The sequence below is a fragment of the Pholis gunnellus genome, assembly GCF_910591455.1.
Source record: "Pholis gunnellus genome assembly, chromosome: 13".
Classification (NCBI taxonomy): Eukaryota; Metazoa; Chordata; class Actinopteri; order Perciformes; family Pholidae; genus Pholis; species Pholis gunnellus.
The window spans coordinates 3,587,905-3,612,665 of NC_136540.1; the positions used below are offsets into that span (position 1 = coordinate 3,587,905).

A 24,761-nucleotide genomic window follows, 5' to 3' on the forward strand; every position below is an offset into this window, starting at 1 on the left:
AGACGCATAAATTAAGCTCCTGACGAACACGTCACGGTGAGGGGGGGGAAATAACTCGCAGACTTAGCCGCTCTAAGATGCAACCGCGCTGCCAATGAAGAGACTGGAGATGTCACCAGTGTCAACATGCTTCTAATTGTACGAGCAGCAGTTCAAACTTCCAAAAAGAGTTCAAAGATTAGATTTCGACAGAGTGAAAGGGGCCCATTCATGTGGAGTCTTTTCCCTTTTGGGAAGAGGGTCAAAGAGGGTCAGTGAGTGTTTTCACATGTGGGTGTGGTGAATATTTGAGCTTTTGAGCTGCTGCTATCGCTCCGTTCTCCGTTCTACAGTCTCATTTCTGCTGTAAACTGCTGGCGGGGCCTTCTTGGACAAACCAAACGTTTTTGGAGGTAATGGGAACCGGATTCTGTTCAACCTTTTCAAAATGTTAATTGTTCCTCAAATCTCTGGAGTACAGACGCTGCCCTGTGATTGTGTTTTTTATCGACTTACTAACTGATTGCAGTAAATGCCTGACCGTGTTTCTTCAAGCGGCAGTTCTTTCGGATTACGAAAGCTAGAGGTACATAGACATGCAGATTTATTTGCACGAGCCTCGATGGTACAGCCTCTGAAGCATCTGTACCACCCCAATATAATGGAGGCCAATGGCATTTCATTTGTCTAAATCAAAACGTATAAAAAACAACTTAACAAAAACCTCAAGAGGAGCACGACTTTCCAAAAAACTATGGGCTGGTGTGAAAAGTAGTTCCAATAAAACACACAGCAGTGTCTTTAGATTGTCTTCTGTCTGTGGACATGTGTCTGGTTCATTATTGAGTCTATAAAATATGTGAAAATAAGGACGAAAGCAGATTGCTACCAATGAGACGTCTCCCAGTTCTATTAAAAACCTAAAGGCATAAGAGGCGCTTGCTGAGTGAAGCCTGTGAGGTGTGGCTGAAAGCTCTGGAAGGCTATTACATTGACCACTGAGCTTAGATTAGCCCGTTCTATATCGATAAGGGGACAATAAAAGCATGGAGTAGCCGGCTCTAATGTTTATTTATTAAATGACCACCAAACCCCGGACATGCGTAGCAGCAGAAAAATCGCACACAGACGAATGAAAAACAATCTACGTGGCTCTTTAAACGCAGCTCCTCGAGTCATGTCTGCTTCTGTTGTTGGCTTTTCCTCGCTGCTCGGTTTTAAAACCTGCGCTGGTCATTAATCTCCTGCACCCAGCGGTGATGGGAGGCAGTCGGGCTGAAGCACGTCGGTGGATTTACGGTGTGTTATTGCATTGTTATGAATCAGCCGCTGAATGGGGGTCTTTCTGACAGTTTCTCTGCCCACTTTGCTTCACACAATGCTCTCTCGTATTGGACCGCTGTCAGCCGAACCCCCGAGCTATCATCCCGTGGCCCGATTGTCTCCTCGCTGACGAATGTTGATAATTGCCTTCCAGTGGAGCTGTAAAAGCTCTCCCCGCTGAGCTCATTGATTCACCCCCCCCCCCCCCCCCCTCGAAACCAACGGTGGGAAAGTAGCGGCGGGCCTTCTGGCTCTCCAGCTCTCCGCGGCACAGTACGGCTTGGCGCAGCACGACAAGGCGGCCGCAGGGAGACGTATGGAAGGGATGCTGGTAGGTTTAGGGCCACTGTGATCACTGATTCCGCTGATCTTTATGTAAGCCACATCTGTCCTCCGTCCCCTCGGCGGCGGCGCCCGGCCTCCCACGCTGCAGCGACGGGATGAGACGAGGCTCTGAGTTCTGAGAGGAAGCCGGGGGGAGGAGGGGGGAGGGAGGGGGAAACACAGAGCAGATGACGGGGTTAACTGGGAAAATGGTGTTCGTATAACAGCAGAATAAGTGACCGGCCAAGTGCTTTCACATTGTTCTTTGGCTATACGCTGCAAGACAATGATTTTCTGCATCGATCAGTCAACTTCTTCGATTTACTGCTTGTGAATTATCTTAAATTGGTGAAAGATATCTTGTGTCCGGGGCTCAACGCCAAATAAAGTGTGTGCTTGGCCTGCGATCTTTTGGTTGCTGAAACAGAAAATATGATTGCTGTTTTTAGTCCCTTTTATATTTGGAGTAATCGAGACGTGTTGAGATTGATTTTGAACAGCAGAAACACAACAACAAAAGGAAAAAGAAGCGAGTTGTAAACCTGCCGGGGCTTATAGGACGTATCTCACCTCAACACACAAATTCAAAAGACATTTAATTAATAAAAGCAAACATCAGCAAGGATTAGTATCTCATAAAGATATTATAGTTATATGTCAGCTTTAAAATGAGAATGTAAGATAGAAGCTTTATTTATTACAGTAACTCCTCGTAGTTTTTGTGTTATCTGATGAACAGAATTTGAACCCTCCGTTCCTGCAGCGGTGCATCTGTTGCCATGTTCTCCGCAGATATACTCACCGAGTGCTTGTTCATCCGTTCTGTCCCTTCAGATGATGTGTTTCTGGACCTTTTTTGTGCTGACTCGCACCACGGATCCATTGGCCCGTCAGCGTTGACGCCTTGGATTGTGGGTCCTCTCAAGTGACACCAGCATCAACAACACTGTCCATCATCTCTACTCTCTGAGATGACCTCCAATCCGTCTTGCTTAGACAGCTGAATCCGCTCTCACATACCAACTCTCCCATATAATATATAATATATATACAACCTGGCAACCCTTAGTGTCGAGCCCTGTTGTTTGTCTGTTCGGGAAGAAGGGTCCGCTGTTGCGATTCCTCTGAGGTTTCCTCTTTTTTCCCTTCACTAGACATTACACAAAATCCCGATGAACAGGTGGATGAAATGTTCTACTTACAGTGTTTGCCTCCCTTTGCTGACCTCTTCACGAGGGCAGTCGTTACCGAGCGGCGTCCCTGGAGGCGTTACTCACGATGCTCCAGGAAGCTTCTGCTGCAGGTCACATCGTTTCTGTGCCTCGACCCGACATTGACCCGAAGCGTTTAGCTCCAGAGACCACGGTGACATTAGAGAGGGTTTGGCGTCCGCCGGCAGCACTTAATGGCCGCCGTACAGTACCTCCCTGCTTCCTCTCCCTCAGACATGATAATACGGAGCTTATTTTGAACAGCACTTCGCTCTGATGGGTTTGGACGGAAGCCAGTAGAAGCTGTGATCATGGCATCGGTAACGCAGCTGTAAATTACCACTGAAGCCCCTTTACCCATCCATCACACAGGGCCTCCTTTTAAAATGTAATTTCTGAAGTGAAACGTCACGGTGTAACGCTGAACGGTGTGCCGCACATCTGTCCACGTTCCGTATGCCTCTTGTACGGCATGTAGGAAGTAGATTATTGTTTGTCCTCTTTATTAATGCACAATGCTTTAAAACTGTGTGGTGAGGAGGTGAAGTGCTGTTGTTTGCATCGAGATGAACACCAACTCGCTGTTTTCCTGCAGAATAAACATCCCGCCATTGGGTGAAACTTGTTCACACAACATGGAAGTCTCAGAAACTGCCAGCATTTAGTTGTGTCTGTGTCGAGCGTCCCAAGAATTAAGCTCAGTTGTGTGCCTGCAGAAGGCAGAGGAGCAGCCTTTGTCCTTTGTCCAGCCCTCTGCGGTCGCAGCAGAGCGGTGGGTAATGACTCCTGTACGGCGGGGGCCCCGCTGGGCCCCTCTTCCGGGAAGGTCTTGGCGCCTCGATCTCCGCCTGGAGATCCTCAACCTCATCAGCCAAGGAGCAGAAGACTCTTCTTTTTCTTTTCCTTTCATTTGCCCGTTTGACTTTGCTGCGTATTTACTTTTTTCTCTTGTGTGTCTGCTGGTTCTCTACCGTCTGAATGATCACACCCGGACTGGTGTTTATCTGAAAATAAATGTGTTCCTTGGCCTGCTTTCTTTGCTGGAGATGTAGAGGTAGAGGTATCAGAGAAAAGTCCACATTTTGGGGAATGATGCATTGCACTGCTGTGTGAAAGATGCACTGTGGACGCTACGCCGTCATTCATCCTAGTTTTCCAGTGGGACCAGCAGCTTGTTGGGTCTGTGACCGGCGTCGTGGTGGAGGATTGTTTGCTTCAGTTTATGTTTCTGTGTGACGAGCAAGGAAGGCCGGGGCAAGTTGACTCCTCCGTGGAGGAGGAGGAGGAGGAGGAGGAGGAGGAGGAGGAGGAGGAGGAGGAGGAGGAGGAGGAGGAGGAGGAGGAGGAGGAGGAGGAGCGTGAGGTGAGGTGAGGTGGTAATTGTGGGTTGAGGCGGAGCCGCCTGTGATCTGACAAAACAGGAAGTGAAAGACAAAAGAACAGGAAAAGCTTGCTCTTGTCACTCCGAGCGTCGTGTCGACTCTCAGAAGGAGGGGGAGTATTGTGGTCCTCCTCTGAGAACGAGTGGGCAGCTCTGTTCTTATCGGACACACTGCTCCGCTGGTTATATACCACATCTTCCACCACGCTAAAGGCAGCCCGGAAGAACATGGGTTTATCTTCATTTTGTTTGCATGAAAGTGCAGCTTTGCATGAAATTCAAGCAGCTACAGCTAAGCGTCGAACAGGTTTTTCCCTTTCTGTAGTCATCCCTCCTGTTCAGGAGATCACTTCCTCATACATGCTTCCCACTCTATGCAAGTGATGGGGGACGTTAAAAGGCCATCTGTTCTCCGTGGTCTTGTCTTTGCCCTACCTGGAGAGCATGCATGCAATGGAAGTGGGATGTTGTTCTGCTCTCCGTCTATAACCTAAAACCAAACTCAGCAGAAGTTATGTGCATTAAAAAGTCTGCGAGCAACAGAAGTTCTAGGGTCGCTGCAAGAAGCAGGCCGTTGACGTAAAACCGACGAGGAAAATGAAGGAAGACATTTTGTGGCAGAAGCAATAAGGAGAGACCACAGTCGGCACCTGATGCGGGCGTCTGCTCCACACCCCGGGGCTTCATTCAAGCCTAAACGCTGAAGGTGACAGGCAGCGGGCAAGGAAATGAAATTGTAAACTAGAGAAGAGAGGAAAAAAAAACTCTTGTATTACTCTGCAAAAGCTCTTATTTTCCTCCTTCCTTTCACCAGCAACTTTAAGGTGATCATTCATGGGTGACAGCAACATTACCCGGGCACTGTACCTTTATAACAGCAACGCCGCTCTGACAAAATTCTGGCAGCCGGCTCGTACTTGCACATGATTTTTGCCCCGAGGTGGCCTCGTGACCTTACAGTGCAGCGGGCCTGAATGCAGCTAAAGCAAAGCCAGGGACGCTGTTCTGTTTCATCTCTTTAGCCGGACGGCATCTATTAACATAGATTACAGAACACACATTTTTCCACTTTAATGAGAGAAGACGTCGGTGGCTCGACAGACGGAGCGGGGCAGTGAAATTAAGGTGGACTAGATGTTCTTTAGCTTAGAATCAAAGAAAGCGTGCCAAATGGAGGAAGCAACTCCCCCCCCCCGTCTGTGCTGTATTAACGCGCGATGCCCCTCAACAGCTGCCCGAGAGCCTAAACCCACAGCAGCAGCACCAATCCCCAACCTATCTGACCGAACAGCACACGTAATCTGCTGTTGGGCAGATTAACAGAAGACCACAGCAGCATGGAAATGAGGTTAGGCAGCCAGCGTTTCAGAGAGGCTCTTCATAATCTGCAAATCCCTCCATCGAGGTCACCATGGGAGGAAAGTGGTGGACCAGTGTCTCAGCCCCCCCCCCCCCCCCCCCCCCCCCCCCCCCACACACACACACACACACACACACACACACACACACACACACACACACACACAATGTCCTAATTCAGGTGTATTCCACGTTTGAAGGCCGACTGTGTCGTAGTGCAAATGCTGCTTTCTGTTGTCAGAATTCAGAAGACTTTATCAGTATATGCTCTGAGTCCTCGACTATACCCTGATCTTCTTACGCAACGGTTGCTTGTTGTTGCGTTCAAATGGTTTCATTCACTCTTGGAGCCTTAACGCTTAACATTTAGGGCGTGACCAAGAAATGACATTTTAGTGATCCGGTGTAGACGTTGAGATGTTTACTGGTACATCGATTCACGTCATACCAAGGCCACGGAAAATACTTGTTTCTGATTGGCTAGTATACAACTATGTAACACCTCACCCCCACGGTCACACCGGTCTGACATCCCTGTAACCGTCTGAGCGACGATCACCCTCTTCATGCTGTGATTGGTCGGCTGTTTTGAGTCGAGCCGTGGGTTTGAACTTCTCTCTCGGTTCTCTTTGCTCATTCTCGACTGAGCTATTTCTGTATGTGAGTAACAGGAAGTAATGTCTTCCATGAGAGACTGCACTGAGGTTGGACCGGTGTAAAAAAAAACATTCAGACTGGTTTTTATGTTGAGCCAAACACTGGACCGGACCGGACTGTAACTCTTAATAGGAATATCTTGTCCACCTTAAAGGTCAGTCCACCTTAAGTGAGCTTGGGCCCAAGTTGTCACTAACATCGGGGCTAATCCCGTTCAGATGTAGCATTTATTCACCGACACATAAAGTGCGCACACACTGCACTGCTACGTTCACAGCTTCAACCTTACTGCTAACTACACACACACACACACACAGTCTCTCTCTTTCTCAATCAGCCGCGCACTCAACCTCGCCAGTAAGTTGCGCAAGACCCGTCAGACAGTAGAAGCAGCTCCGTTCATAAACAATCATTATCTTAATCTCCTTGTCATATTGCTTATTGCTGATGCAACACAAGTTGCAACATAATGCTGATCTAGGCAATTCTTTTTTAAGTCGCCAGAACGTGTCATAATCACCGACGGCAGTTAGCAGAAAGCCCAAAACCGCTTTAATCTTTTACAGCAACACAGGGGACCGACCAAACTCTAACGTGGGTTCATCGCCACGTGATGTGTCCCTGTTTGAAGGAGGCCGCTCCTGAATTTCGACGCCTCCGATTCCCTCGCTCTCGGTAGATTAGTGTGTCTGTACATGCAGCCGCACATTTGTTAACGGAACCCTCGGTCTGTCTTTTGTGGATCCGTGTGCAAACACTGACTGACATGTGGCCCCCTTGTCATGAGTTAAACAGACCACTAAAAGGCTTCATTAAATTTAACGAGGCTTTGCACTGCAAGGTGACACGAGTTACGTCCCCGTCCTCTCGGCTCTGCCCACATCTTCCTCTCGCTGCTCCTGAAGAGTGTTTGTTACGCTAACATAGCATTTCTGTTTTTTTTTTGCAGTGTCATTTGCGAGACATTTTTCCGGTGGGCCCGCCAGTTAATGAGAGCGCGCCGGATGGCGAAGGCAGAGCCATGTGTGGTTTTTTCCTCGTCCTATCAGTGTGTTTGTGCGCTGTGTCTCGAATATTAATAGAGCGGAAAAGTGCCCAGAGTGAAATGAGTTTGTGGCTGCGTGGAGCCTCGGCCCTCTGATGATGGTGATTAGCAGGAGGAGAGGAAGGCGGCGCTCCGCCGTACAGCCCAGAAACGGAGGATTCTGTTTGGTACCGACTCGTTTCCAGCTCCGTGTCGATGCCTCCTCTGGGCCGGAGTACCAGCTGGCTGAGATGCACCGGGTTCTAATCCTTTTACTGCATTGCACTCATTTAACACAATTAAAGTAACCCTGTGGAGTGTTTATATATATATTGATTTAACGGTTAATCAAACATTTCACTATTAACATCCCTAATTCTTCAACATTTCTTCACACATCACGATACATTTAGAAAGCTGAACAACACGCCGTCCTGTGGATCCGCTGCTCCCTCCCCCTTGTGTCCACTTTGATGTGGGTATTTTACTGAGCAGCAAAACAAATCTGAATATTTAGTCGGAGCTCTCGTTGGTGCTTTTTGCCCCCTCGCAGGCGTTTTATGGCTTGTAACGAAACGTCTGCCTTGGGCTGCTTCATTTCAGACCATCTGGTTGTTATTATCCAAGACTGCTCTCTACAGCAGAGGTACGACTCTCATGGACGGCAATATCTGTCGGTCGGCCCGTCACCTCGGTACTGACTGAGTGTCTCTGCTGGAGGGATCGCTGCTTACACGCAACCGTGACCTCGGGATGAATCTTAATCCGCTGACTTTTAATCTGATGCCGCCGTGAGTCCAGAATGACTCCATACTCGCAGAACCGATGACGTTCCCAACCGGCCTCGGCCGGTGGTTTTGTCTTTAGTGCTGGTTAGTAAACGTCCCGGTGAGCACGGTAAACGTGATACCTGCTGAACATCAGCATGTTAGCGCTGTCATTAGGAGCATGGCAGCATGCTGGCGTTAGCATGTCGCTCAAAGCATCACTGTGTCTAAATGCAGCCTCACAGAGCGGCTAAGTCTTTGTCTGATATAATAGAATAAGATGAGCCTCGGGCTGTTGTAGCCACGCTGGGGGTGGCACCATCCGTCTGACGATTGGTCGGTTCATCACTTTTGGAGGGACAGTTATTATAATTCACTGCTACTTGGCACAGACCACGTTTGGTACAGATGTGGTGATTCATTTCCCCTTCAGGGTGGTTTGTAATAACTTCAGCCATCCTCTAACTCTGTAGCTTCATCAGCCGGTCAATATTTCAATTTGTCTAGTTCTTTAGTTTGTTTAAAAACACCTGCAACACTAAATGGCATTCCCACGAGCTTTATTTCAATGAATAACTAAAGAGCAGCTTCTCTCTGCTTAATTGAGTTCATTTTGAGCCTTTAGTTCAGTCTTTCAGCCGGAGTGCATTCACAATTAGTTCAGTTAAGTCAGGTGGCTCTTACTTGTCTTACCCCACTGTTATTACACACAAAGCGATAGCATCCTCCATCTGTTCCTCAAGATTTCCTCTGTCTCTTTCATGCTCATCCTCTTTGACTGTCAGTCTGAATAACTTGCTTTAGGTTCAGTGCCCGCCCCCGTTCTGCTTCCACAAAACTAAACATGTGCACACATTAGCTGGAAAGTTTCCCTCTCTCCTTGTCTTGTTTTTCAAGGTCTTGTTGAGCAGCAAGAAAGGAAAAAGCCCCAGAGGAATATCATGGAAGACGTGCGCGGAAATTGTAATCGGGAGGAAATGGGGCGGCACAATCTCGCTTCTTTTTTAGTATAAATTTGCACAGATGGACTCTTGCTGCTTGTCAGGTCCTTGTATGACACACCGAGGGCATCTGCCTGTGACGGAAAGAGGAGGAGAGAGGTGAGGAGAAGAAGAGGAGGGAGAAGGGGAGCAGGGAGTGCGGAATACATTTTTATATCTGCCTCCATCTCTGTGTCTCAGCTGAGAATAATAGGTTAATACATTCAGGCTGGAACATTGTTCAAGGGTCTCCCTGTCAGCTTTTACCTGGGCATGAAAACGGCTTTTGTTCATAGAGAATGAGAATACCAAAAAAAGAACGTTTATCGATAAAGTATGTTTACTGAGGTCGAATTCAGATGGCTAAAATATTCAAGCCAATCCGGTCCGTCTATACAAACCGCTGTATGTGAGAAATAAACCTCGAGCCATTTTGGCTGTCGACGTCTTCGAGGGCGGAGCTAAGGACAACCGAATGCTGACGAGACGTATTTAGGCGGCCAAAAAAGGGTTACAATTTACTTTCATGATATGAAAACACACTGAGAAATAGTTAAAGTGCTGAGACGAAAGACCGGACAACGCTCCGGTAGCGACCTGTCAATCACTGTGTAGCCCCGCCCCTAAAGCATCCCCTGCTTTATGGTCTGTTTGACTCTAAATGGACCATCATGTACTAAATGAACATCATGCTGTATTGAAGAAGACTTGAAACTAGAGATTGAGACCATAAACTCATGTTCATCACTCTTGTTTATTACGAAGGTAATAAATCAAGAGAGAAGTCATTTCCTCATCATTGTTGCCCCCTACTGGCCATTAAGAAGAATGCAAGTTTAAGGCGCTTCTGCATTTGCTCCTCTCTTCAGAATGAGGAGGTTGCTGCCTTGTTGATTACAAATGAACGGTCTTATTTTGTGTCCATTTCTTTGGAAAGTGACTGGTATAAGCGGTAGAATGCCCTTGCTCGAGGTGTCCATAATTGTGATTTAATGGCCTCCCTACCGTCCATTAAATCCTGATAATGGACTCCGACTTTAACTCAAACCTTAACCTTAAAACCAAGCCAAGATTTCCTCATCCACCAAAGTCTTCACTGTCGGGGGTCTAAAACTCGATCCACAAAGGGATGGAAGCACGAGACGATCCCAGACCCACCAAGAGTCCTCCAACCACGTGTGTGTGTGTGTGTGTGTGTGTGTGTGTGTGTGTGTGTGTGTGTGTGTGTGTGTGTGTGTGTGTGTGTGTGTGTGTGTGTGTGTGTGTGTGTGTGTGTACGTGTACAGTTTGTTATTCAGTGTCACATTCCTCTAAGCCAGCAGTCTGATTAATAATTCACAATATTTCATGCAGTCAGTGGTGCCAGTTGTATTTAAGTGTTTCACTAATTGCCTCCTCCCATCAAGCTAATTATTCCTCCATTGTGCTGTGATCCCGTAATTCACGATGCCGAGTCACTGAAAGTCGCTCGGTGTGTAGAATGACTGGAAGAAGAAACTGCCTCTGCCTTTTGTATGCTGAGCCGCAGCGCATCTGTCGGTGTGTGTGTGTGTGTGTGTGTGTGTGTGTGTGTGCTTGTGTACATAAGGCCTCCGCGGAGCCGTGCGTCACACCATTGATATTCTCCTCACAGGCTCGTCAAGCATGAAATAGAAGAGCACACTTTCTGTGGATAAACTCTCAGCACGGCGCTGTTGGATAGTGAGAGCCTGATGCTCGTGGAGGACTCTCTGGGCTGACACTGATGCTGACGGAGTAGCTGGAAGAAGAAAAACGTATTGTGTGTGTGCTGCGCTGTTGTGTAACAGTGGGAGCGGTTCTTTAAGGTGCACGGCGGTGGCTTTGCAGGTTGTGTGTTATTTTACATCACTGCTGACCGTTTCTCTGTTTCCCGACACGTTGAGTGTTTGAGATGGTGGGGAAGTCTCACACATCTGGTACTTGAGATGCAGCTGCAACACAGTGCTGCATTCAGGAGCTCATCTCTAGCGAAGACAACATCTAATATACTCGACATCGTTGACCGTTTTTACTGGATTTCCAGGTTAATAATAATAATTATTTCCAAAATGTAAAGGTAAAATGGACCGTACTTGTTCAGCTTTTCTACTCGTTTGACCACTCAAAGCACTTCCACACGACATGATATCATTCACTCATCAGGACTACCTAACATTCATACCATTCAGCATCTTGGGGTTACGTGTCTTGCCCAAGGACACATGGACTAGCAGAGCCGGGGATCGAACCGCCAACCCTCTGATTGAAGGATAGGATGCTAGACTTTATGGAATGAACCTGAAACCTGAAAGCTTGCCTTCGATAGTGAATCACAATCTTCTGTCGATCGCATTTCATCAGTTCTTTTTTTTATATTGTGTCCTTTCATGTTGTGCATTTATACAGTAGACACTGTGACATTTAGGAGTTTTGAGATTTGAGTCACAATACACAGACTCTGCTCATTGTTGTGATTTGATTTTCTCAGGATTTAGACGTTTCTCGCGGTAGACTTCCACAAAAGCACCAGCAAAGTCTTTTCAAAATGCAAAAGCCTTGTTGTACCTTAAACATCGATGAGGTTTTTTGGACGGTGCAGAAATGTACATGCATATTTGATTGACTGCAACAAACACCTGGTATTTATCGTCCTTTTAAACGTGCTTGTGTGTGTGTCCACAGGGGGTCAACCGGCTGGGGAAGGACGCTCCGGCGGGACGCGCCGGCGTGCGGAGGAAAGACTGGCACGACTATGAAACGATCAAACGAGACGCCTCCCGATCCGGTAGGTCAATACCGCCTCGTAGTCCCTCCTCTGTCAAAGCATATACATACATAATCATAATGCACACAAGCTTCACAGTTATGCAAAATCCCATAAACCCGAAGAAAGATTCAGGCATTTACGTTCTCTTCCCTTCCCGGGGTCTTATTGCTCTCCGGCTCTGCAGCGGCGGCGTAAATCTCCGCTCTGAGTGCGTTTCGGCTGTCACAAATACAGTTTATATCTGCTGCAATCATCACCAACTCAGTTTTATTCTCTGCTCGGGGAAATCAGCCTCTCTACAAACGGTTGTGAATGAGTGTGAATGGGTTTAATCCCTCAAAAGTTATTTCCCACACTTGTTACCTTTTTAGGAGTGGAAGTAGATTTCATAATGAAAGCCGTGCGTCTGTGAATGATAATGAGAGTTTGTTCTGTGTCCAGCGCAGACCCCTGATTCTCCTTCAATAGATGAAACAAGATGAACTAATATATATAAAAACTTTCTCAAGCAGTTCAGCCATTAGACTTTTATTTCATCTTGTTTCATCAGCGGGTTTGTTTCACAAATGTTTCATATTGTTACATTTTTACTGCAGCTTTGACCTACAACCTGACATTGTGTTGTGTTCTTTACACACCTTTTTATTTTTGTTCTATGCATTTTCAGCTCATTTTTTAATATGACATGTCACTTTTTCTTTATTTCAACGGTAAAAATTGACCGTATATTCCATTTATATTGGCCTTCAGAAAGGTTTGAGATGCGTCCTCCTCCTGCAGGAGTAACATGGGAAACCTTGACGGTCCGTTCTCCACATGATGGGATTTTTGTTGAGGCTTTGATCTGTGTTCACCCTCAAGAGCCAAAATGTCGTCTTCTTCTTCTTCTTCTTCTTCTTCTTCTTCTCTTCCTAATGACAGTGGGAATCTAATGGATTTGTTTCCTTTTTGCCTCCAAACGATTAAAGTTAGATAAAGTTCTGAAGGGTGTGTAGACTTTTGATGACTGCTGTACAGTATATCTGCAGAGGAGATACAGTGTGATGGTGTACTTCTTCTTCATAGTGAAATCTGTGTGTGTGTGTGTGTGTGTGTGTGATTCAGGTAACGGCGAACAAGGGAAAGCGTTCCCGCTGACGGACGCTGACCGGGTGGACCAGGCCTACAGAGAGAACGGCTTCAACATTTACGTCAGCGACCGGATCTCCCTCAACCGCTCCCTGTCGGACATCCGCCATCCGAAGTGAGTCGTGTGTGTGTGTGTGTGTTTGTGTGTGTGTGTGGGTGTGTGTTTGTTTAGGGAGGGAGACGGTGGAGAGAGAGAGCGAGGGACAAAGTGTCAAGATTTACATGTAGGTGTGGACAGTTTGAAGAACAGAGCTTTGGACACTTCAAAGACCTTCATATGTTTACAACGTCTTCAATTGAACCGAAGGTTTTGTCTCACTGCGACGGCGTTTACTGCTTCATAGTATTTACTGATGCACGTTGTAAGGCGTGAAATGTCCCCAGAACTTAGTTCAGACCCTGGTCCCTGAGGTCGAAATGCAATGAGTTCCTCAAAGGCTTCCTAGTCTCTGGGGAAAGTTCCTGCAGCCAAAAAACAGAGGCTCGAGATTTATCTCTTTCTGTGCATATCCAACTGAACCATGTTGGCGATTGTCATCCCACGTCAATCTGCCACATCAGTCATTTTTTATGGACTGTGCAACGGCGACCAAACAGAAATAGCACTTCCTTTTTTAGAATTTCCAGCAAAGTGTTCCAGTAACCTCAGGCACAACTGCCATTTCGTCTACAAAGAAATACATCTTCTGAGTTCTGTATGAGCAGTTTCATCTGAATAGGGGGGCAGGAACCGGGCCGCAGAGGGCCGAGAGAACTGCAGCTTTTCATTCCAGCCAAACACCGCGGCGGGTTCTTTCACAGATTGGCACTCCATCAACCTGAGAGGAAGAAAAAAAATGAATCACCTGCTGCAGCCTTTGGTTGGATTGAAAACCTGCAGAGTCCCGGCACTTTGTGACAGATGGTTGTTGTTCCCCAAAAATAAGGTTGACTATTGAACGAGAGGCCGGCCTGATTGCAGGACTGGCCGGGGAAATCAGTTTCTAGACAGGAAGTCAAATAGTGGAAACAGTTTTGAGTTTTCTGATGATTTTTGAGAGAGAGAGCTGAAATGTGGGCTCGACTACATGCATTTATTTTATTATGTCACAGTTTGAGTAGGCTAAAGGACCTCTTTTGTGAAGTGCAAAGTGCCTTTTAGAATTGTCTTCAAAGCTGTAAACGTGGACATGAAATGGACCCGACTGCTGTGAGACAAGAACTCAGGGGCTCGGCAGGTGGAGCAGGTCGCCCACTAATCAGAAGAGCCGCTGTTCTGTACGAGTATTTAGATTAGATCCCGATGGGCAGGTTGGCACCTTGCGTGGCAGCCTCTGAACGCCAGTGCGCCGTATGAACGTGTGTCGGTGAATGTTGACATCTGGGGCAAAGCGCTTTGAGAGGACTAAATACAGCACGGCTTGCAAGCAAAACATGACTATTTATGCCTTCATATGGCTGCCTTCCAGGCATTAAAAGCACCAAATACGACAAATGAGAGGCGAATAATGAATTGACCTGTAAAACACAGATTGTGTCTTCTTGAGTGACCACCAGGGCAACACCACAGCCCACTCATAGCATTGTTTACACCTTTAATTTTTCCACGCTGGATCTGTCCCAACTCATTACAACAAGCACTGTTCGGAACAACGGTTCCAATTAACGAGCTGCCCGGTCTACTCACAGGAGACGTGCAGCTCTCTCCGCCGACAGAGGCTGATTACACAGCACGCAACACCCATGTACTTTTTAAACCGTGTTCTTGACAGCAATTATCAGCGTCACTGATGTCCCCCCCTCTGTGCGCCAAGGTGTGAAGAGCTGATAGATGTGTGTTCTGCAGCCCGAGGGAGATGTTTTCACGGAGCGGTTCCTCAGGAGGAATAGTGACGATGATGCAAGCAGAAAGTCTCGTTGTACCACGTCGGTCCAGCGAGGACCGGCAGCTAACGCAATATTCACTGTGCTCCAGTTCATCGTACAAGTGAATGTAATGGAGAACCGCCGATTTACATTTTGACGTTTCTTTACGTAGAGGTGGACGTTTTGATCTGATCGCGGCGCTAGAGGGAAGGTGAGGAAGCTGACCAGAGACTTTGGGAATCATCGTCTGCAGTCAGTTAGAGCGCATTCCATAGAAGTCTAACCAGTGTTTGTTGACCATTTAATGTTGTTCCTCCAGAGCGGGGAGTCTTAATCACTAAGGTTACAATGGCCACATGTCCTCTATCTGGATGAAAGTAATGACCGACATCTTGTTGGCCGAAGCCTCACGTTTAGATCAATGCTAATAATTGCATTGTTTTTTTCAGCTGTAATGCATGTAAACCTCAGGCTCAGCTCTCTGTTTACCGTTACATTTAAGTTTCTACATGAAGGTACCTGCGCACATGGTCTCTTTAAATTACTTTACAGACTTTTTATGTGATGTTTTCATTTACTAAATTGCTGTGTGACTGGAGACTTGGTGAGCTTTTCATTAATCTCAGCAGTAAACAGTAATCCAGTGTTGAAGAACAGGCTGTGGAGACGTGATGAGCCGTACGGACCCGTGGCTACAGTACACACTGCTGTGTTTCTTCCAGCGCTCCTCTGACTCATTAAAGAACAAAATACTGAAAATAAACACACCCGCAACACTATAAATATCGTCCGCTAAACAGATTCCGACCTGCTGAACCCATTCGTCACAGATCCGCCTCCGGCGCTCTTCCCTGTACCTTCTTCTGACCCCCGCCGTCGCTTTCATGTAGGAAGCAGTTTTTAAATGTTTTCTCTCCCGAGGTCTCACCGGGACGAAGATTTCATGTTCTCTCGCATTTCTCCCTTCGTATTTTTAAACCTCCTGCATCCCGCGACCTGTACGAGGCGTCGGCCATCAAACACGTTTTTTTCCCTCCTGCAAGTCGCCCCAGCATCCTCACACAGCACAAGCTGCAGCTCTTTTTTTATTTTTAAGAATTATTAATACATGGCAACAAACTATTTGCACATTCTCGCAGCTGTTTATCTCATGAGCTCCGAGGTGGAGCGGCAGCAATGCGGCTGTGGAGCCAGTGTGCAATAAAAAGGAGACTTTGTGATTCCCGTGCCTTCTGGTCAGCAGCGTACTCGTTATTACTTCGAGATTCGGAGAATGAATTAAAGTTATTAGTGCATTTATCGCCTCTTTTCCTCTCGCCGCTAACGTCGGAGAACCCAGAGGAGCAAAGACGAGAGAAATATCCACACAAAGCTTGAAATCAGCCTGCATGGGCTGCTTTTCATACAAATTGAGCTACTGTATGTAAGAACAGATCGATGTGGAGCAGCGGTGCTGGTGTTCAGTTTGTGGTTGCACAAACAGAACAGAACGTTTTGAATGTGCTGAAAGTGAAACGCATTAATATTACCAAATAATGTAGAAAGAAAAGACAACTAGACTAAAGCTACAGCTGCTGTTGCCACAATTATTAGCAGTTAGTAGACACAATGACAGTATTGCTTTGTGATCTCTTAAACAGATCTCTTAAACAGGATTAGAAACAACGGCTAGGAACAAGGACAATCTATAATAATAGTCCTCAATAAGCCGACTCCTGTGCGAGCAATTGTTCTCAATTGAAAACCAGCTCTTGGCTCAATAATGCCCCCGACCAACGAAGGTCAAAGTCTGACTCCACAGACAAAAGAATGTTGTGTCTGAACACTGAAATCCAGAGGACCTCCGAGCTCCTACACGCCTCAGACCGGACAGACGGGGGGCTGTGGGTGATGGGGGCTGTGGGGGGGGGGGAGCAGGTGTGTCCGCTTGATCGTTCAAAGTGACAGCAGAGTGGCGGGTGTCTGACAAGCGGGTGTCACATCAGTCGTCAGTGGGCTCAGACCTCCCAGCGGCATCCATTCATTCATTCATTTCACTCTCAATCACTGAGTGAATGACGCGGCGGAGAGACGGACAGAGAGACACAAAGAGAGGGAGAGAGAGAGAGACTAGGGAGAGGGGTTTCAGGCAGCCAGACTGAGATAATTAATGTCTCTACAGATGAGAGAGAGAGAGAGAGAGAGAACCAGCAGCAGCAGGTGGTTTGCTTCATTACGTCTTATTAGAAGAGCAGCACATTGTTCAGGCTGGCTGAGAGCTCCGCGGTGTGCTGGAATAAAGGGCAGCAGCGTCTCTGCTTCCACAAGAGTTCCTTCCATCGCCGTCAATTAGCATTTGGAAGTTTTAATGAATCGCACAAAATGATCTGGTGAAACTCTTATGGGTGCGCTGTGGCCAACGGTTAAAGTAAACGTTTCTCATTTAGGCTTAAGAGATGGAGTCAAACACACTGACTGGCCTCTCATTGGCTGTTGTTGTTTTTGTGTGCATCCAAATCTCCCTTTAATTTCCAAAAGGTTTTATGAAGGCAGCGGTCTCGACTGCAGAACTGAAATGTCGTGAAGAGAGAGGATCCACCAATTGGAATGGAATATTCAAGTTAAACAGTTTAGAACGAAAACAAATGAGGAGTTTCCCATGCTAACATGATGCTAGCACCTGTTAGCATTTGACCTTAAGCATGTTGGCATCCTATTCGTGAGCATGTGGTGTTTAGCGCCTGTGCTCATACTTGAAAATGATGATCTGTTATTCAATTCTGTAGGAGAATACATCTATATCATATCGATGCATGATGCAATACATCTATATCATATCGATGCATGATGCAATGCATCTATATCATATCGATGCATGATGCAATGCATCTATATCATATCGATGCATGATGCAATGCATCTATATCATATCGATGCATGATGCAATACATCTATATCATATCGATGCATCTATATCATATCGATGCATGATGCAATGCATCTATATCATATCGATGCATCATGCAATGCATCTATATCATATCGATGCATGATGCAATACATCTATATCATATCGATGCATGATGCAATACATCTATATCATATCGATGCATGGTACAAGACTATATATCATGTTATGACTAATGACTGTTCAAGCTTTTCTTTAACTTTTCCCCTCTTAGCCATTATATCTATATTACTGAGGATTACATCTTGTGAAAGCACCAATGGTCAACCTAACCAGATCTGTGAAACTCCTGATGTTGTTATGTAGCCATGATGAGCTCTGCGTCTCATGTCTCATGTCTTCGCGTGCTCTCGTGTGTCCCTGCAGCTGTAAACTGAAGCTGTACGAGGAGAAGCTGCCCAACACCAGCGTCATCATCCCGTTCCACAACGAGGGCTGGTCGTCGCTGCTGAGGACCGTTCACAGCGTGCTCAACCGCTCCCCCCCACAGCTCCTCGCCGAGATCATCCTGGTCGACGACTTCAGCGACAAAGGTACAGAGGAAACACACACACACACACACACACTCAGATATTCGAGAACAGCTGTAGTCGGTACGGGCTTGAGAGAGACTTTAAGTGGTATTTTCTTCCCCTGTCTTCCTCCGTCTTCTTCCATGCACACACACACACACACACACACACACACACACACACACACAAACCACTGAGTCATTTGTTTGCAAGCGTTGACGGTGACTGTTGCACAAATAATGAGCTGTTCAAAAGCAAAAAGCATTAGCCAGCTTCTGCCGAGGCCCAGATGTGATCACAAGATTTGCTTCCTTTTGTACATCATAAGCAGACAGAGGAGGGAAGAGAGACAAACAGACACACACACACACACACACACACACGCACGCAGTTGTGAGCCAGTGTTGCAGGAATGCGCCTAATCGGCCCAGTCGGTTATTTATTAACAACACCAGAGAGCAGCTAGCATTGCTGAGCTCACCGCTCTACTCTTTATTTAGCCTATAACTTCAGATTTGATGGGAGTTTGGTATTAACCACTGATACTTCCAAATAAATGGATGGAAGGATGTTGATCATTTCTTTGCGTCGTGAGACTGTAGATTAGTTTTCAATGCGACCCCCTCGAGCTTCCTCGCAGCCTACGCGAGCGCTCGTGTTTGGGGGCTAAAGTCCGCGGCGACCTCTGAACCCGCGGTGGTGATGATGATGATGATGAGGGCTGCTCGTGACCCCTCCGGTGTGCTCACACGTGCGCTTTAATCAGTTCCAACTCCGGAGTTAATGCGCAGCTTTGAACCCTTGCATAATAAATCGGGGGGACAAGTGCAATATTATCGGCGGGGTCCGAGCGGAGGATGGAACAAGATATTCATCATTACGCCCCGGCTCATATAGCCACTGTGTGACGCATCATTTCCATAGATATTAAATATTCCACTAAAGATATGTGAAGACGGAGAGAGAGGAAAAAAAGAGGGAGTGGAGGAATAATTTCAACTGACATTTAGAGGTGAAAATCTGCTGAGGTCGGGCGTAACGCTGTAGTATCTCATGTTGCGAAGGGTCTCATCATCTCCTCAAACAGCAGAGTTTGAGAATAAAACATGAACTAAAAAAGAAAAACAAAGGAGATTGTATAAACAGGCTGTGATGCACAGGATCACTGAGCTTCTGTAATCCCACGTCCTCCGTAGGTGGCCGAGCCGCCTGATTGGTGCAGAGATGATGTGCGTGGTTACTTCCTGGCAGCCCGGTTGTCATTTGCATCGCTGCGCTCCGGCGTGTGGCTCCTCTCTAATGGGAGGCTGCAGATTCATCAATATATCTGCACCCCGCCGCCTTCAGACTGGCCTTCAGGTGGCTTAATGAAGTAGAAGGAGAAGCTGGCGTACAGTGGAAAGCAGCTGTGGGCAACAGATTTATTATAAGCGGATGAAAATGGATGGATTAAATAAACCGCTTCCACTGGTTGGACGGTGTTCAGTTGAAAAGAGTTCACGCTTTATTGCCTCATTGCCGCATTATATACCATCTGAACACCAGGAGAAGACGTGGAAGCCGCTACGTCACCGTTTCTCTCTGCTGCCCCGCGGTGATGCTGATGCTCTGATTTATTCATTGATGTGGTTTTGTTTTGATACCTCACAGCCGACACGAAGAAGATAAACAATTGATGAGATGCTTCTTTTTTTTTGTGCAGTTTTATTTTCTGAGGTGCTAATTAGCAGCCGGTCTCTGCGTGGTGTAATTATATACTCGTAGCAGGAACAGCCTCTTCTCTCCTCTTTCAAATCATAATTATTAAAACTATTCCAATCTGACTGAAAGAGTAACTGATGATTCATATTTCTTTGCTTTGGCGATGCTTTTCCTGAAGTGAACTTTGTGTTTTTTAATGAAGCAGGAAACTTTTCCTCGTTGGGTTCTGGGAAGTCTCGGGCGGATTTCAAGCTGTTTCACCTTCACCGCGGTTCTGATCGTAGGTGTGAACCCGCGGTAAAGCGGCGCTGTGCTTTTAGGTAAACAGAGAGAGTCTGAGAAGCACAGAAGAGCAAGAGTTTGAGCCGCGAGGAGCTCTGATGGTGTCAGTCGGGGCTTCGCGGTGCGTCGAGGATCATCAGATTCAAGGCGGGGGTCAGATGGCTTTCATCGGGAGTCTCTATATTTGTTTACTCCTCGCTGTGCCGGGCTTTCTCTAAATCTTTTTCACTTCACAGACTCCAGTACGTATACGCCGTTCCAAAAGTTCTGCTTCTGACAGCTTGCTGGCGGCGCTCGATGCTGCTTGATCCAGCCTTGGAATGAAAAAAAAGGTCTCTTCAGAAGTTCTAAAGAAGTGGATTGAATGTGAGAAATGACTTTCTGTTCAGCAGGTTGTGCATTAACGATCGTCACTGATGCATAGCTTGTGAATATAACTTTCCCTCCATAAAGCGTACGAGTAACGTTATTAATAGGTCTCTACACATGTACTGTAGGTAAATAGATATGCTGTCAAGTGTGCTTTTTGAATACTATCAGTGTCTACGCTGTAGTTAAATGAATACAATAACAACGCCGCTGAGCCTCATTGAGGCTTCAGCGCTCATGCAGAATATTACAAGTCTAGAAATCAGCATTTGTTCTTTACAGTTTGAGGGACTGAAAATGCAACAGCGATCAGAAATCTACTTGACTGAAGTCAGTTTTTACTTCAATACTAATTTCTAAACCGGTTATCAAATAACAGCAAAGACGTTAATTGTCATGTTTATTCTTTATTTCATCTTTATTTTCTACCGCCTCCTCTTACGACACTACGGCCGTCCTCATCCAAAGGAAACACTCGTACGATTCAACAGACAGAATCACACAAAAGCACCACTTTGAATTATGGTTTTACCAGAAGATACGTTCTGTAAATAAGTCATTTAGCATGAAATAAAATACAGTGAACGAGGACTGACTGACTAAAGAGATCGTAGTCGACTGAGACCAAAACGATGGGAGAGCCCTAAACTCCTCGTTTCCAGGACCGGTGAAGTGCTCGCCTGCGCTTCAGCTCAACACCTTTGTCTTTACCCGCCGCCCCCTCGGTTTACTGCGAAATGGCTCACTCCATGAATACTTCCATCCTCGACTCCAGAGACAAAGAACCACTGTGCTTAATTATGTTTTACCGTTTGGATTGACGAGCCCGACGTGCCGCTGTGCCCTCCTTCCCTGTCAGTCGCCGGAGCTGAAGATGCCAAGTTGAGCTCTTCTCGTGCTCCCACAGTTTCTACTTTGACTGTTAACACTCGGTGAAGATATCTTTTGTTGTTTATTCTGCGATCTTACATCACATAGCTGTGTGGTTATGAGCAGGACGTGTTCAAGGGGGGGACGTCAACGCCCACAAATTAAAGAGTTTGCTGGCAAAATCTAGGAAATGAGTGTTTGAATGTGTCCCGGTTTCTTCCTAGAACCCCGTTCCTATTAGAGAACCACTGCTTCTTCTTTACACGATGTTTAAGAACTCGTGTTGGCCAACAGTAACCTGGAACAAGGCACAACCTCACGTAAATTGAAACTTAAATATGGTAATTTGGTACGGCACAATATTTGCATTTGCCAAATGATACAATCTGTCATATTGCACATCCACACACTTCTCTGCACAAGCTGTTCAACGGCAAAATAAGAATCTCTCACCTGTGAGCGATGATGTTGTGATTTCCTGTTCCACCCACGGGTGTGAGTGTGCGTGCGAATACGAGCTGCAACAACAACAACTAGCAATATTTACATCCGTATTCATCTGTTTTTTTTCAATAAGTATCCCCTTGTTAATGTAAACTGATCTCCATCCTTCGTCGCCCTCCGTGGTCATCCTCCTCCTCCTCCTCGCTCCCGCTCTCTCGCCCACGCTCGCCTCCTGTATTGTCGAGTTCGTTCAGGCGGAACACTGACTCACAGAAGACATGCAAACACTGAGACCTGCTGTCTTTATCTCCTCGCCCCGTCGTCCTTAATGTCTCTTTCCTTTCCTCCTCTCCTCCTCTTTGTTTCCTTCACGTCTCTAATCTCTTCTTTGTTTCTTCTCGTCCCCCTTTTTGCCTTTTCTTGATGTCTCTTTATCGTGAGTCTATTTCTTGACGTCTACGCTGTTTCATCTCTTGATGTCTCTTGTTTGTGCTTCTCTTTTCCTACATGTGTGTGTGTGTGTGTGTGTGTGTGTGTGTGCATCCATTGTGTTTTAATAGTGTTCTCGATCTTTTTTGTGTTTCTTTATATTTGACTTCTCTTCTCGTTTATCTTCTCTTCACCTACTGTCTGTTTTCCTTGATTTCCTGTTTGGATGTGTCTCTTCCACTTCTTTCTCACGGCTGCCATCTTGACATCTACTCAATGCAAAATGTTGTTGCTTGTTTCTTTTACCTTTTTTATTTAATGTCCGTTATCGTTTTCTCTTCTGTCTTTCCCTTTTTCTTGAAACCAGCTCCTCAAAGACCTGATAACAGTATGTCGGACAGTATTTTCTCCCCCAAAATACTTTAACTCTGCGTGGCTCCATCTCTTTTTCATCACTAACCAAAACTAAACTGTTAAACTACGAAGCTCTTCTGTAAATGCTAAATTGCCAGAAATAAAGACGCAACGTCATTAAGGCCAAAGATGAGCAGCTCCTCACAGGACGACACCTTCAGCCTCTAGCGGCTCATCGTCATCATGCCAATTATGAATTCAAACACAAAGATTTAACGGCGGTGAATCAAAGTCGGATTGATTCCATGTAGCAACGGCAGCGTGTTAACTTCCTCTCTTGACCCGGATTTGTTTGCTTTACCAAAAAATTTAAAATCATTTTCTTCATTTCTTCTCCGCTACTTTGTGTTACTTGTCAGCTAACCCGTTAATACCAATATGTGACATGTGACCGGATAAAGTCCTTTGATAATATTTGCCATGCTTATATTGTCCCACTTAGGCTGCCGTACATGTTATATGTGAGTGTGATATCCATCTCTTCCAGGCATCAGATCAAAAAAACATCTTTTTAAATCGGACTCTGGAAGATCCGTTAGCTTCGGCGCTAATCGCTGCTGCTATTGACTCTGGAAACTTTACCCAGTGGAAGATTGTTGACAACAGTAAATGTCAGGTTTCTGTGTTAGTCCCTCAATCAAAGAGCAAGTGTTGTTTCTTTTCTTTTCTTCTATTCCCACTGACATTCAACAATCATAAAGACAGAAATCCATCATAGGAAAGGCAGAGGGACCAATCTTCCCTCCCACGGTAGCCTCGATAGCCGCGGCACCTGCTGGGTCTCGAGTGAGGGCTCGGACCGGAGGAGAGGAAAACAAAATCCCTGCTGTCTCTGTGATTTGTGCTGCTCAGATATGTTGCTTGTGGTCCAAAATGAATCTTTTCTTCTCTGGATGAAAGGAAGCACCATCAGCCCGAGCTGTCATGGCGCGCATGAGGCTGATCGCTAAGTGGAGTATAGCGCACACGCCTGGTGGACGATAACGTGTGAAAATCACAAACAGAGAATTTCTCAAGCTTTTTTATCCCGACCTAAATCTATATCACACTCGGAGAAGAGGATGCTGGGAGCTCAACCATTTTCAACAATACATTTTGTTATAGATTAAAAATAAACTACCAAATTGTAAGTGTGCTAAATTATTTAATACACCATGAAATAGCTTCTTTACTTCCCTAAAGCGGCAATCTCAATGTTTGTGTTTTGACAATGGCTGAAATGTAAAGTGTGACGTGAGAGATTGGGCTCAGGAACCCGCAGAGATGCAGCTCCCCTCAGTTTAGCATCTCAGCTGAAAGTTTCATTTCTACAACTTCACTGCTTTTTGGTTCATGCTCGCCGCTCTCATCAGCCTCGTTTCCAGCCACAGAAGGCAGTAAAAGAGTCTCTTTAAAGTCCAACTAAAATTAAATTGTTTTATTGTTTTTTTTGTCTGCTGTAGCTACATAGCTGCTCTGTAAATAGCATGACAAAAGAAATCCCAAACCAAAACCTATTCTTTTGTTTTTTCGGTATCATATTGGTACCACCTAGTTTTGATTTGACAAAATACCGCGAGGGCCGGTCCCATTCTGCATAAAGCACCACGGTCGGAACAGACGGTCACGCTAAACGTCGTATCGCGGGCTACATAGGTAATTAGCTGCTCAGCTGCAGCACATTAAACAGCACCGCAAACGTTCCCACAGATGTCCGCCGGGTTCGGTTAGATACCGGCGTGGTTCTTACTCTTCAATGCCACCAACAACATGCTGTCCGTCTGTGACATGTAGGCCGCAGAGCAACGTTTCCTGACTCCGTCTATCGGTGTGCAGTCTGCCAGCTGCTGTCAAACCAAAGTGCATCTGTAAGAACCACGTTTGGTGTGTTTGTGTGCCTGTTTGACAGTTTGACTCATTCATTGAGGGTTTCTGTGCGATTGGATTGCATCGTCATCTCGTAGTTATCGTTGTCTTTAACTCGTCACATTAGACATTTATATCATTCACGTTTTTTTTGCTAAGAAACCACAACAAAACATATTTTGTCAGCCAGAAGAACAGCTTTT

General features: G+C 46.1%; 1 protein-coding gene across 1 annotated transcript in view; it reads left to right on the forward strand.

Annotated features, from left to right (window-relative positions):
- Positions 1-24,761, forward strand: part of LOC306705260 (polypeptide N-acetylgalactosaminyltransferase 10-like) — a 66,461-nt gene that overhangs the window by 10,771 nt on the left and 30,929 nt on the right. The window contains exons 2-4 of the mRNA XM_079171966.1: positions 11,688-11,790; positions 12,877-13,015; positions 18,059-18,225. Coding sequence (XP_079028092.1) covers positions 11,688-11,790; positions 12,877-13,015; positions 18,059-18,225 — 409 coding nt within the window. The remainder of the gene's footprint in view (positions 1-11,687; positions 11,791-12,876; positions 13,016-18,058; positions 18,226-24,761) is intronic.